This window comes from Acinonyx jubatus, chromosome D4, assembly GCF_027475565.1.
Source record: "Acinonyx jubatus isolate Ajub_Pintada_27869175 chromosome D4, VMU_Ajub_asm_v1.0, whole genome shotgun sequence".
Classification (NCBI taxonomy): Eukaryota; Metazoa; Chordata; class Mammalia; order Carnivora; family Felidae; genus Acinonyx; species Acinonyx jubatus.
Window position 1 is genome coordinate 27,888,374 of NC_069391.1, and position 14,411 is coordinate 27,902,784.

General features: G+C 34.9%; 1 protein-coding gene across 3 annotated transcripts in view; it reads left to right on the top strand.

Annotated features, from left to right (window-relative positions):
- The window catches only part of LOC106979356 (olfactory receptor 13C9), a 470,618-nt gene that overhangs the window by 28,196 nt on the left and 428,011 nt on the right, over nucleotides 1-14,411 (top strand). For all 3 annotated transcript variants that reach the window (XR_008291061.1, XR_008291062.1, XM_053204857.1), the window contains one exon: nucleotides 1,920-5,932. Coding sequence is in view for 1 of the 3 variants with exons in the window: in XM_053204857.1 (XP_053060832.1) it covers nucleotides 5,849-5,932 (84 nt within the window). In the remaining 2 variants the exon portion in view is untranslated. The remainder of the gene's footprint in view (nucleotides 1-1,919; nucleotides 5,933-14,411) is intronic.

The following is a 14,411-nucleotide window of genomic DNA, read 5'->3' on the forward strand; positions in this document are numbered from 1 at the left end:
TAATATTTCATTGTGTGTGTGTGTGTGTGTGTGTGTGTATGTGTGTGTACACACATACACATACACACAGGTATATATATACACATACATACATACATGTACACACACACACACACACACACACAGAGCAGACCACATGTTTATCGATTCATTTGTTGATGGACACTTGGGCTGCTTCCATAATTTGACTATTGTAAATAATGCTTCAGTAAATATAGGGTGCATGTATCCCTTTGAATTACAGTTTTTGTATATTTGGGGGTAAATACCCAGTAGTGTGATTGCTGGATTGTAGGGTAGTTCAATTTTTATCTTTCTGTGGAAACTCCATACTGTTTTGCACAGTGGCTGCGCCAGTTTCCATTCCCACCAATAGTGCACAATGGTTCCTTTTTCTCCATGTCCTTGCCAAAACTTATTTCTTTTGTTTTTGATTTTAGCCATTATGACTGGTGTGAGATGACACCTCATTGTGGTTTTGATTTGCATTTCCCTGATGATGAGTGATGTTAAGCATCTTTTCATGTGTCTGTTGGCCATCTGGTTGTCTTCTTTGGAGAATTGTCTGTTCGTGTCTTCTACCCCTTTTTTTAAAAATTGGATTATTTGTTTTGGGGTGCTGAGTTGTATAGGTTTTTTATATATTTTGGATACTAACCTTTTATTGGATATGTCATTTGCAGATATCTTCTCACATTCATTAGGTTGTCTTTTAGTTTTGTTGATTGTTTCTTTCACTGCGCAGAAGCTTTTTATTTTGATATAGTCCCAGTAGTTATTTTTGCTTTTGTTTCTCTTACCTTAGGGAATCTATCTAGAAAAATGTTGGTATGGCCAATGTCAGAGAAATTATTGCTTGTGCTCTCTTCAAGGTTTTTTATGGTTTCCTGTTTCACATTTAGGTCTTTAATGAGTTTATTTTTTTCTATGGTGAAAGAAAGTGGTGTAGTTTCATTCTTTTGCATGTAGCTGTCCAGTGTTCCCACCACCATTTGTTGAAGAGACTGTCTTTTTCCCATTGTATGTTTTTTCCTCCTTTGTGCAGGATTAATTGGCCATATACTTGTGGGTTTATTTCTGTGTTTATATTCTATTCCATTTATCTTTGTGTCTGTTTATATGCCAATACCATACCTTTTAAATTACTACTGCTTGAAATCTGGAATTGTGCTAACTTCAGTTTTGTTTTTGGTTTTCAAGATTGCTTTGGATATTCAGGTCTTTTGTGGTTCCATAGAAATCTTAGAATTATTTATTCTAGTTCTATAAAAATTTTTATTAGTATTTTGATGGGGATTGCATTAAATATGTAGATTGCTTTGGGTAGCATACACATTTTAACAATATTTCTTCAAGCATAAGAGACTCTTAAAAACTGAGAACAAACTGAGGGTTGATGGGGGTGGGAGGGGGGGAGGGTGGGTGATGGGTATTGAGGAGGGCACCTTTTGGGATGAGCGCTGGGTGTTGTTGAAACCAAATTGTTGAAACCAATTTGACAATAAATTTCATATACTGAAAAAAAATAATATTTGTTCTTCCAACCCATGAGCATGGAATGTCATTACATTTCCTTGTGTCATCCTGAATTTCTTTCATCTATGTTTTATAGTTTTCAGAGTACAAGTCTTTCACCTCATTGGTTATGTTTATTCCCAGATATTTTACTGTTTTTGGTGCAATTCTAAATGGGACTGTTTTCTTAATTTCACTTTCTGCTGCTTCATTTTTAGTGTATAGGGATGCAATAGATTTCTGTACATTGATTTTGTATCCTGTGACTTTACTGTATTAATTTATCAGTTCTAATGGTTTTTTATGGAGTTTTTAGGGTTTTCTATTTTTTATATCATGTTATCTGCAAAGAGTGAGAGTTTTACTTCTTCATTACTAATTTGGATAACTTTTATTTGTTTTAGTTGTCCAGTTGCTGTGTCTGGGATTTCCAATTCTGTGTTGAATAAAAGTGATGAGAGTGGACATCCTTGTCTTGTTCCTGATCTTAGAAAAGCTCTCTGCTGTTCCCTATTAAGGATTATGTCAGCTGTGAGTTTTTAATATATGGCCATTATTAGGTTGAGATTTGTTCCCTCTAAACCTACTTTGTTGAGGGTTTTTATCATGAATAGATGTTGTACTTTGTCAAATGTTTTTTATACATCTATTGAAATGATCATATGGTTTTTATCCTTTCTCTTATTTATGTGACATACTACTTTCATTGTTTTCCAAGTATTGAACCATCCACCCTTGCATCCTGGAATACATCTCACTTGATCATGGTGTATGATTATTTTAATGTAGTGTTGGATTCAGTTTGCTAATATTTTGTTGAGGATTTTTGCATCTATAGTCAGGATAATTTTTTTTAATGTTTATTTCTTTTTGAGAGAGAGACAGAGAACGAGCAGGGGAGGGGTAGAGAGAGAGAGAGAGAGAGACAGACAGACAGACAGAATCTAAGCAGTATCTGAAGCAGGATCCGAAGCAGGATCCAGGCTCTGAGCTGTCAGCACAGAACCCAATGCAGGGCTCAAACTCACAAATGGTGAGATCACGACCTGAGCTGAAGCTGGATGCTTAACCGACTGAGCCACCCAGGCGCCTCCATAGTCATGATAAATATTGACAGTAGTATTCTTTGTTTGGTGTCTTTATCCAGTTTTGGTACCAGGGTGATACTGGTCTCATAGAATGAATTCAGAGATTTTCCTTCCTCTTCTCTCCTCCCCCTTCTTTTTTTTTAAGTTTACTTATATATTTTGGGAGAGAGAGAGAATGAGCTGGGGAGGGACAGAGAGAGAGGGAGACAGAGTATCCGAAGCGGGCTCTGTGCTGACAGCAGAGAGCCTGTTGTGGGGTTCAAACTCATGAGCCGTGAGATCATGATGGACGCTCAACTGACTGAGCCACCCAGGTGCCCCTTTTTCCTCTTCTATTTTTTGGATTAGTTTGAGAAGAATCAGCATTAACTCCTTGAAATATTTGGTAGAATTTTCCTGTGAAGCAGTCTGGTCCTGGACTTTTGTTTTTTGGGAGTTTTTCTGGTTGCTGATTCAATTTCTTTGCTGGTAATTGGTCTGCTCACATTTTCTATTTCTTCTTTAGTTTTGTTAGGTTGTATGTTTCTAGGAATATCCATTTCTTCTAAGTTGTCCAATTTGTTACCATATAGATTTTCATAATATTCTCTTTCAATTGTATTTCTGTGGTGTTGGTTGTTATTTCTTTTCTTTCATTGGTGATTTTATTTATTTAGGTTTTCTCTCTCTCTTTTTCATGTGTGGCTAGAGGTTTATCAATTTTATTGGCCTTTTCAAGAACTAGCTCTTGATTTCATCAATCTGTTCTATTGTGTTTTTTTTGTTGTTGTTGTTTGTTGTTGTTTCTATATCATTTATTTCTACTCTAATCTTTATTATTTCCTTCCTTTTGCTGGGTTTGAGTTTTTTTTTTTTTTCTGCTCCTTTAGGTGTAAGGTTATGTTGTTCATTTGTGATTTTTCTTGCTTTTTGAGTTAAGCCTCTTTTGCTATAAACTTCCATTAGAAACACTTTTACTACATCCCAAAGATTTCGGATTGTTGTGTTTTCATTTTTATTTGTTTCCTTGTAATTTTGATTTCTTCTTTGATTTCTTGGTTGACCCATTCACTCATTGTTTAGTAGCATGTTATTTAACCTCCATGTATTTGTGCTCTTTCCAGATTTTTTTCTTGTGATTGATTTCTTGATTCATAGCATTGTTGTCAGATAAGATTCATGGTATGACTTTGATTTTTTTTTGAGTTTGTTGAGACTACCATTTATTTTTAAAAGATCTGTGATCTGTAAGGTACTTTTAGATTTGGATTGGAAAATAGCCTCTAAACAGCATTTAAAATATAATATTTTTCTGTGACTGTTTTTTTACATATCCCTAAAATGCCTGAAAAATATATAGGTTAAGCATTTTGAACATTATTAGATATCCTAAACTTCTGATAAAAAGTTCAAAGGACAGGTAGTTCAAAGATAGAGGAGTCCAACCAGAATAACTGGATTTTTAAAATAGGCTAATGTGATATAGGGCAACTACTTAGTTATTTAGATTGGATGGACAGACATGACATAAGGAGGTAACATGAAGCCTTTAACATAGGTACACAAGTATATTTCATGTATCTGTACACTTTAAAAAAATAATAAAATGAACATCTGTGCTCCTGCCACCAAGCTCAGGGGATAAAATATTTATAGTAACCTAGAAGCTCATTACATGTTCTTTCATGGTACCATTTTCCCTAGAACACCCTCCCTGATCTCCCTGAAGTAACTATGATCTTGAATTTTGTGTTAATCATTACACTGATTTTCTTTAAAGTTTACGTTTGTAAATAAGACTATACAATGTATTGTTTTGGTTGGTCTATTTTAGAAATTTCTTTAAATGGAATCAGATTATTTTTATTATTTTGTTACATAACTCTTAGATTTAACTTTAGGCTTTTGAAAATCACCCATGTTAATATAGTTGTAGTAATTTATTTCTCCTGTATACTATTCTATACCTTAATTTATTTGTCCATTTGACTATATGGGCAAAGCTGTTTGACTCTGTGGATGTCTCCTGGTTCCAATGAAAGTATTTCTTCAAGGCAGACATTCTAAGCCTTTTTTGTGTTTTAAAACCCTTTGGAAATCTTGTGAGTCTATGGTCTCCAGGTGTTTTTAAAGGTATAACAAATGAATAGGGTTACAAAGAAATTGCAAAGAAGCGTGCAAAGAAAACAAATTGAACTAGAGTCATTAAGATACACTTGAAAATTGTTGAGAGAGTAGATTTGAAAAGTTCTCAGGGCACCTGGGTGATTCAGTCAGTTGAGCATCTGACTCGTGATTTTGGCTCAGGTCATGATTTCATGGTTCTTGAGTTTGACTCCTGCATTGGGCTCCACACTGACAATGCAGCCTGCTTGGGATTCTGTCTCCCTCTTGTTCTGCCCTTTCCCTGATGACAATGTGTCTCTCTCCCAAAATAAATAAACTTTAAAAAAAAGTTCTCAACACACACATACCTACAAAGGTAATCATGTGAGGTGATGAATATGTTAACCTTACTGTGGTAATCATTTTGCAGTATATATGTATATTAAACCATCTCATTGTAACCTTAAACTTATACAATATTATATGTCATTATATGTCAAAAATCTGGAAAACATAAAAGCAAATCTTCAAAAAGAAATAGACATACTTGTTTATTAGGATACTAAATTGCAAGGTCTTTCAGTATATATGAGATATAACTTTGAATTAATGATAAGCATATAAGAAATTTTGATCTGTTAATGTAATTGGTAATATCTATGATTTTTATTGGTTACAAAGTCTCCAGTCTTGCTAATAATATTGTGATTTGTTGCCTGCATTTCATATTCAAAGGAAATGCTTATTTTCAGTTAGAAGTAGGTGGTATTAAATGTGTAATTTTTTTTCATTCAAGTTACCATACTCTGTGAATTCTATACCTAGAACCCTTGGGGATCTGTGTACTGGAAATTATGAACCACTGTTCTAGTTTATATACCTAGGAGTGGAATTGTCATAAGATATGAACATGTTTATTTTTACTAAACAGTACAAGACAAACTCTTTTACAAGTTTATACCATAATCGCAGCATATGAGTTTTTTCTGACCAATTTTTAAATTATTGCCCATTTGTTTTAATGAATGTAACCAATAGGAATCAGTTAAAGGGTGGAGGAAATTATATGAGGTGGGCAAAGGCAACAATCCACATGATGGTGTTCCTGCGTGATTTTGTCCAAAGGTCAGGTTCGTGCAGATCTGCAGTAGGAAGCAGAAATGGATCCAGTGCTGTCTCAACTGAGTAGGAGGGCAGTAGCTCTGCATGTAGACTCCATGCTTTTATTGTGGGGACGTTCCTGGGTAAGTACTTTTCTTAGTACCGTTATATTCTGAGGCCACTAGATGGTGGGATAGACTACTTTTTCTTCATTAAATTCTCAAATTGTGCTATTTTTCTTGTAATTTTTGAGTTTTGTAACTTAAACTATAGATATTTAGAGTGGAGTTAGTTTACAATTCTTTTTTTTAAAATACAGGATTATGTACTGGAGAGGAAAACTTTAGTAAAGATGAATTACTATCATAACTTTTATTAATTGCTTTATTATTAATATAAGTAAATGGTAATAAAATATTAACTCAGTTTTCAAAATGTTTCTTAACAAGTATCCTGCTCATATCAGTGAATATTATTAAACACCTCTTGTGTGTTGAACATTAGATTGGATGCTCTGGGGAAGGAAAAAGACTGGATGCCTCTTCTTCAGCTTGTTGACATGTCTTGATATTTCTGTATTAGCCTTGTTGCTGCTAGTCTTCTTAGTATAAGTTGCAGGAAAGATTTGTGAACAGCTTAATATTAAATATAGTATGAATTTATTTAATGTTTCTGTTGATAAATTATTTTTATTACTAAAACACATAAAATGAGTTAAGTATATATTCTATTATATCCTTTGTGGATATATTAATTGGCTTTCTTTATGTTTTGCATTTGAAAGTGAATTCTAGTACTGAAGACATTTTAAAACCTCTTATTAATAAATGCAATTATTTCCTAAAGTAGGCTTTGCAAGTCTATTGCTTTGAATAATCTTTGTGCCTCGCAACTGTAGTTGGGGAGAAATGTTATGAGGGAAGTATTTATGGACTTTTACTGAAGGTTTTTTATTTTTATTACTAAATATGGCTGGTTTATTTCCTCAGTATAACTTGAAGTACCTTTTAGCATTATGGAATCGGGGTAATTAGTTTATGGCAGATCTTTTTTCAAGAAGTTCCTCTTCCAAGTGAACACCCATTATCCAGTGCTCACCAATGTATTTATCTTCACCTCCACAAGTTGTCATAGATATTTACTAGCTGAGTAATTAATTTACTTTTTGATCTGTTTTGGCTTTACTTGAGTATCATTGATTGTTTTTGCAGAATCTTTACAATTTTTTGTTTGTTTATTGTCAATATTGTATTAAGGGCTGTAGGATTAATTGCAAGGGTCTTGTAGGCTGTGTCCAAACACTGGGGGCTTGTTTTCTCTTCTGTCACTTGTTAGGTCCTTCAGGATGTTGTTGAGGATTTTCCCAAACTCACTTTGTGATCTAACTTCAAATGTCCCTCTATCTCTTGTGAAGGTTGACAGACATATAGTTTATGGGAAATCAGGTCTATTCAGATTAAAATCCCCTGTACAAAATATCCCAAGTTGACTTCTCAAGATACCTTAATAGTGCACCCAGAAACAAGCTTACTGTTCAAGATGGTTTTCTTCTTGTATAAGGACACCGGGGCACTTGGGTGGTTCAGTCTATTGAGCGTCTGACTCTTGGTTTTGGCTCCAGGTCATGATCTCATGGTTTGGGCTTAGGTCATGATCTCGTGGTTTGTGAGTTTGAGCCCAGCAACGGTCTCTGTGCTGACAACCTGGAGCCTGCTTGGGATTCTCTCTCTCTTTCTCTCTCTCTCTCTCTGACCCTCCCCTGCTTGTGCTGTCTCTCTCTCTCTCAGAAGAAGTAAACTTAAAAAAAGGCGGTTTTTTTTTTAAAGACACTATTGAAAAATACGGTTCCCAATTTTCCTATTTGCTTGGAGTCATCTGGGAAGCCCCCACTCAGCACAAAATAAAAACTGAAAATAGTGAAAAGTCATAATAACTTTATAGGCTGCCTCAGTATAATTTCTGTCTCATTGTATTTTTCTAATTAACAATTGGTCCTGAGCATGTAAGTATTTTGGAATGAGATATGTTGGTAGATTCATGTTACTAGAGCCTCCTTTATGAGACTCTAATGGAAGCTAGGGCCTCATTTGATTATTTAATCCTCATTCCTATTTAGCTGATCTTTTCATTTTTAAAGAGGTTTTAGTAAATATTTACTTAAAAAATCAAGTCAAATACCCCATTCCTATCCCTCTTTCAGAGAATGTCAGTGATAACTTTTTCCCAAATAAGAGAGTATCAGATTCTAATGAGTCAGATGTCATATAGGAGCTGTCATGTGTGTTTTGTCTTCTATTGAACTCGTTATTACTCTCTTTCATTTCATTTTGTGACATTGGTATTTTCATTTTACAGATTAAGACAAAAGCAGCAAAAAGAAGCTTAAAGAAGCCGCTAAAGGCTAACAAAATGATCAGTTTAGAGGCGGTTCATTTTACTTGCTAGCCTGTAATCCTATGTTATAATATGCTATAACTTAGTTGTTCTTTCATACATTAATATTTAGATGTTTCAGTATGTCCATTTTTAAATTATGCTTCAGTGAGTAGCTCTGTAAATATCTCCTTGGGCATGTACCCATAAGTGGAATTAATGAATCAACTTCACACTTTTTGTAGTATCAATATATACTCCCAGTGGCAGTGAATGTGATTTCTTCTTTTTTCATATTCTTTTTTAAAAAATTAATAATTATTTTACTTTTTATCATTATTCTTTTTTATTTTTTATTTTGTTCATGTTTATTTTTGAGAGAGACAGAGACAGAATGTGAGTGGGTTAGGGGCAGAGAGAGAGGGAGACACAGAATTCGAAGTAGGCTGCAGACTCTGAGCTGTCAGCACAGAGCCCGATGTGGGGCTCGAACTCACGAGCTGTGAGATCATGACCTGAGCCGAAGTCGGACGCTCAACCGACTGAGCCACCCAGGCGCCCCTCGTTATTATTTTTTAGGTAGACTCCATGCCTAATGTGGGGCATGAACTCATGATCCTGAGATCAAGTCACATGCTCTACCAACCAAGCCAGCCAGGAGCCCCTTCTTTCTTCATGTTCTTAATTTTTATAGAAGTTTAATATTTGCTTATCTTTTGGCTGAGAAGTGTCTTATTGATTTAATTTATATTTCTCTGATTTCATGTGTGTTGAAGATTTTTTCATAACTTTATAGGTTGTTTTACTTACTTTTTCTTAGAGGTCGCTGTTTATACCCTTTGCCCAATTTTCTGTTTTTTTTTTTTTTTCTTATTAATGTGATAGCTTTTTAAAAAATATTCTGGTTACTAACCCTTTTTTGGTTGGATTTGTTACTGATACAGTCTTCCATTTGTGCTATTATTTAAAGCTTTTAATGATGCATTTTTGCCATATAGAATTCAAAATTCTAATTTTGAATTATTAATCCTTTGTTTTATGCCTTTGTTTATTTTTTTAAGTTTATTTATTTATTTTGAGAATGAGAGAGAGAGAGAGAGAGAGAGAGAGAGAGCGCATGAGCCTGAGTGGGGAGGGGCAGAGAGAGAGAGAGAGAGAGAGAGAATCCTAAGCAGGCTCCATGCTGTCAGCACAGATCCCCATGTGGGGCTTGAACTCATGAACTGTGAGATCATGACCTGAGCTGAAACTAAGAGTCGATGCTTACCCGACTGGGCCACCCAGGTGCCCCATCCTTTATTTATTTATTTATTTTGCTCATTTGAGTTACACTTTTCCTATCCCTGTATATAAAGACAATCTCCTATATTTTCCTCTAGGTGTTTTACAGTTTTGCTTTTGGTGTTCAATCTATCTAAAATTTATTTTGGTAACAGAATGAGGTGGAGGTTTAATTATTTTTTCAATATTAATAGTCCATTACCAAAGCATAATTTAAAATACTTCATCCATTCCTTACTTACTTGTAATACCAACTCATATCAAGTAACATTTATTGGATATAAATTTTTGTATATGCCCAGGCTATTTCTGAATTCTCTACTCTATTTCATTAATATATTTATCTTTGTCTGAACCACAATTATGTTATCTGAATTGCTCTAGCTTTATCATCCATCTTGACATTTGGTACAGTAAATATGAGATTTCTTATTTTAACATTGTCTTGGCTACTCTTGGTCTTTACTATTCAATTTGAATTTTGGGTTAACCTTCAGAAATTTTTAAACAATTCCAATTTCATTTTGATTGATATTTACAAATTAACATATTATTCTTGAATTTCCTAACATGAACAAAATATAGCTCCCCAATTTGTGGGAAATGTTCTATGTGCTTTAGTCAAGATTTATATTTTTCTTCAAAAATGACTTACCCAGCTTTTATAGATTTATCTGTGGGCACTTTATACTTTTGTTGGTGTTGTGAGATGCTTTTAAAGTGCATTTTAAAAGTACCTGTGTGGCTCAGTACAGTAAGCATCTGACTCTTGATTTCGTCTCAGGTCTTGATCTCACGGTTCATGAATTCAAGCCTTACATCTGACTCTGTGCTGGTAGTGTGGAGCCTGCTTGGGATTTTGTCTCCCTCTCTTTTTGCCCCTCCCCCGGTCTCTCTCTCTCTCTCTCTCTCTCTCTCCAAATATATAAAAATAAAAATTAAAAAAAATAAAGTGCGTTTTCTAAACAGCTGTAACTGCTATAAAAAACTTGAATTTTGTAAATTAATTGTGTGTTTAGTAGCCTTGTATAGCCTCAGTTTAAATTTAAGGCTTTTTTATAGTTTTTTCTCACTTCCTATGTAAACCTTATTTTCGGACAGTTTTGCATTAAAGCTAATCAAGACCCTGAGGACTCAGGAGAAACTTTTGTCCCTCTCTTAACTACCTAGAAGAATCTAAATTGGGAGTCTTTCTCAAAATAAGAATTATTACTGGAGATTAATTTTATATGAGTGACTCGTGTATCGTAGGGCAAACATCTAATTACCAAACATCTGCCCTTTTTTTTTTTTTTGTAAAAAGTAACTACTTTATTATCATTATTATGGAGAAACATTCAATGATGCATGGCTGTTATTATCACTATATTATTATTTTTTTATTTATTTTTTAAATTTAGTTTTTTAATTTACGTCCAAGTTAGCATATAGTGAAACAATGATTTCAGGAGTAGATTCCTTAATGCCCCTTTCCCATTTAGCCCATCCCCCCTCCCACAACCCCTTCAGTAACCCCTCTGTTTGTTCTCCATATTTAAGAGTCTCTTATGTTTTGTCCCACTCCCTGTTTTTATATTATTTTTGCTTCCCTTCCCTTATGTTCATCTGTTTTGCATCTTAAAGTCCTCATATAAGTGAAGTTATATGATATTTGTCTTTCTCTGACTAATTTTGCTTAGCATAGTACCTTCTAGTTCCATCCATGTAGTTACAAATGCCAAGATTTCATTTTTTTGATTGGTGAGTAATACTCCATTGTATATGTACATATACCACATCTTCTTTATCCATTCATCCATCGATGGACATTTGGGCTCTTTCCATACTTCGGAAAGTTGTTGATCGTGATGCTATAAACAATGGGGTGCATGGGCCCCTTCGAAACAGCATACTTGTATCCCTTGGATAAATAGTAGTGCAATTGCTGGGTCGTAGGGTAGTTCTATTTTTAATTTTTTGAGGAACATCCATATTTTCCAGAGTGGCTGCACCAACTTGTGATCCCACCAGCAGTGCAAAAGAGATCCTCTTTCTCCACATCCTCGCCAAGATCTGTTGTTGCCTGAGTTGTTAATGTTAGCCATTCTGACAGGTGTGAGGTGGTATCTCAGTGTGGTTTTGAATTGTGTTTCCCTGATGATGAGTGATGTTGAGCATTTTTTCATGTGTCGGTTGGCCATCTGGATGTCTTCTTTGGAGAAGTGGCTATTCATGTCTTTTGCCCATTTCTTCATTGGATTATTTGTTTTTTGGGTGTTGAGTTTGATAAGTTCTTCATAGATTTTGGATACTAACCTTTTATCTGATATGTTGTTTGCAAATATCTTCTCCCATTCCATTGGTTGCCTTTTAGTTTTGCTTATTGTTTCCTTCGCTGTGCAGAAGATTTTTATTTTGATGAGGTCCCAATAGTTCATTTTTGCTTTTGTTTCCCTTGCCTCCTGAGATGTGTTGAGTAAGAAATTGTTGTGGCCAAGGTTAAAGAGGTTTTTGCCTGCTTTCTCCTTGAGGATTTTGATTGATTCCTGTCTTACATTTAGGTCTTTCATCCATTTTGAGTTTATTTTTGTGTATGGTGTAAGAAAGTGGTCCAGGTTCATTCTTCTGCATGTTGCTGTCCAATTTTCCCAGCACCATTTGCTGAAGAGACTGTCTGTTCTATTGGATATTCTGTCCTGCTTTTTCAAAGGTTAGTTGGCCATACATTTGTGGGTCCATTTCTGGGTTCTCTATTCTGTTGCATTGATCTGAGTGTCTGTTTTTGTGCCAGTACCATACTGTCTTGATGATTACAGCTTTGTAGTATAGCTTGAAGTCCGAGATTGTGATGCCTCCTGCTTTGGTTTTCTTTTTCAAGATTGCTTTGGCTATTCAGGGTCTTTTCTGGTTCCGTACAAATTTTAGGATTGTTTGTTCTAGCTCTGTGAAGAATGCTGGTGTTTTTTTGATAGGGGTTGCATTGAATATGTCGATGGCTTTGGGTAGTATCGACATTTTAACAATATTTGTTCTTCCTGTCCAGGAGCATGGAATCTTTTTCCATTTTTTTGTGTCTTCTTCAATTTCTTTCATAAGCTTTCTACAGTTTTCAATGTATAGATTTTTCACCTCTTTGGTTAGATTTATTCCTAGGTATTTTATGGGTTTTGGCGCAATTGTAAATGGGATCGATTCCTTGATTTCTCTTTCTGTTGCTTCATCATTGGTGTATAGGAATGCAACTGATTTCTGTGCATGATTTTATATCATGCAACTTTGCTGAATTCATGGATCAGTTCTAGCAGTTTTTTGGTGGAATCTTTTAGGTTTTCCGTATAGAGTATCATGTCATCTGTGAAGAGTGAAAGTTTGACCTCCTCTGGGCCGATTTGGATGCCTTCTACTTCTTTGTGTTGTCTGATTGCTGAGGCTAAGACTTCCAATACTATGTTGAATAACAGTGGCGAGAGTGGGCATCCCTGTCTTGTTCCCGACCTTAGGGGGAAAACTCTCAGTTTTTTCCCATTGAGGATGATATTAGAGTTGGGTCTTTCATATATGGCTTTTATGATCTTGAGGTATGATCCTTCTATTCCTACTTTCTTGAGAGTTTTTATCAAGAAAGGACGCTGTATTTTGTCAAATGCTTTCTCTGCATCTATTGAGAGGATCCTGTGGTTCTTGTTCTTTCTTTTATTGATGTGATGAATCACATTGATTGTTTTGAGGATATTGAACCAGTCCTGCATCCCAGGTTTAAATCCCACTTGGTTGTGGTGAATAATTTTTTTAATGTATTGTTGGGTCTGGTTGGCTAATATCTTATTGAGGATTTTTGCATCCAAACATCTGCCCTTCTTACTGCTCTGTAAATTTCCCTCTTCCCTTTGAAGCTCCAGGCCCCTATCCCATTCCCTAGGATGATGTATATACCTAATTTTATTTTTTTGTCTTTGAACCTCTCATATGTGGAGCTCCTATGGGTATGAAATTAAATTTGATTTTCTTATGTTAATCTGTCTCATGTCAGTTTAATTCTCAGACGAGCTGGAAGAATATTAGGGTCGAGGAAAAATTTTCCTCCCACACTTCTCTCCTTTTCCCCCCTAATTTCCTCTCTTCCTATTTTCTCTTTCCTTTCTTCTTTTTATTTTTCTCTTTCCTTTCCTTCTTTCTTTTCTCTCTCTTCTCTTTTTCCTCTTTCTACTTCTCCCTACCCCCTTCTTCTCCCTTCTCTTCTTCCTCTTCTCTTTCTCTCTCTCTGTATTTGCTGTGTAGGATTTTTGTGCAGTGTCGAGTTTGTTTGGAACTTTAAAGGAAAAAGGGAACTGTTAGTTACAAGTCTTTGATAAATACTGTTTATCAAGTTAAAGAAGTTTTCTTCTGTTTCTAGTTTGATAAAGTTAAATATGAATGAGGGTGCCTGGGTGGCTTAGTTGGTTAAGCATCTGACTTCAACTCAGGTCATGATCTCACAGATTGTGGGTTTGAGCCCTGTATCAGACTCTGTTGACAGCTTAGAGCCTGGAGCCTGCTTCAGATTCTGTGTCTCCCTGTCTCTACTCCCCTACTCGCTCTCTGTCTCTCAAAAATGAATAAATGTTAAGAAAAATTATAAATGCCTGTTGAATTTGATCAAAAGCTTTTCTTGCATTTAATAAAATAATTATTTGTTTTTATCCTTTAATTGATATTGTGGTGAATTACATTAAAATATCTTTGAATGTTAAAACATCCTTGCATCTCTGAGATAATCCCTACCTGGGTGTTTAGTATTATTATTTTGTAGTTTATCATATTCTGTTTGCTAGTATTTTATTGATAATTTTTCTATTTACATGTATTAAGTGAGATTGGTTCATAATTTTTTTCTGTCTTATACTGTCCTTGTTCATCTTTGGTTTCAGTGTTTTATCAAGCTTATAAAAAGAACTGGAGGACCTTGCAACCCCTTTTTTATATTTTACAAAACAATTTGTGTATGGTAGG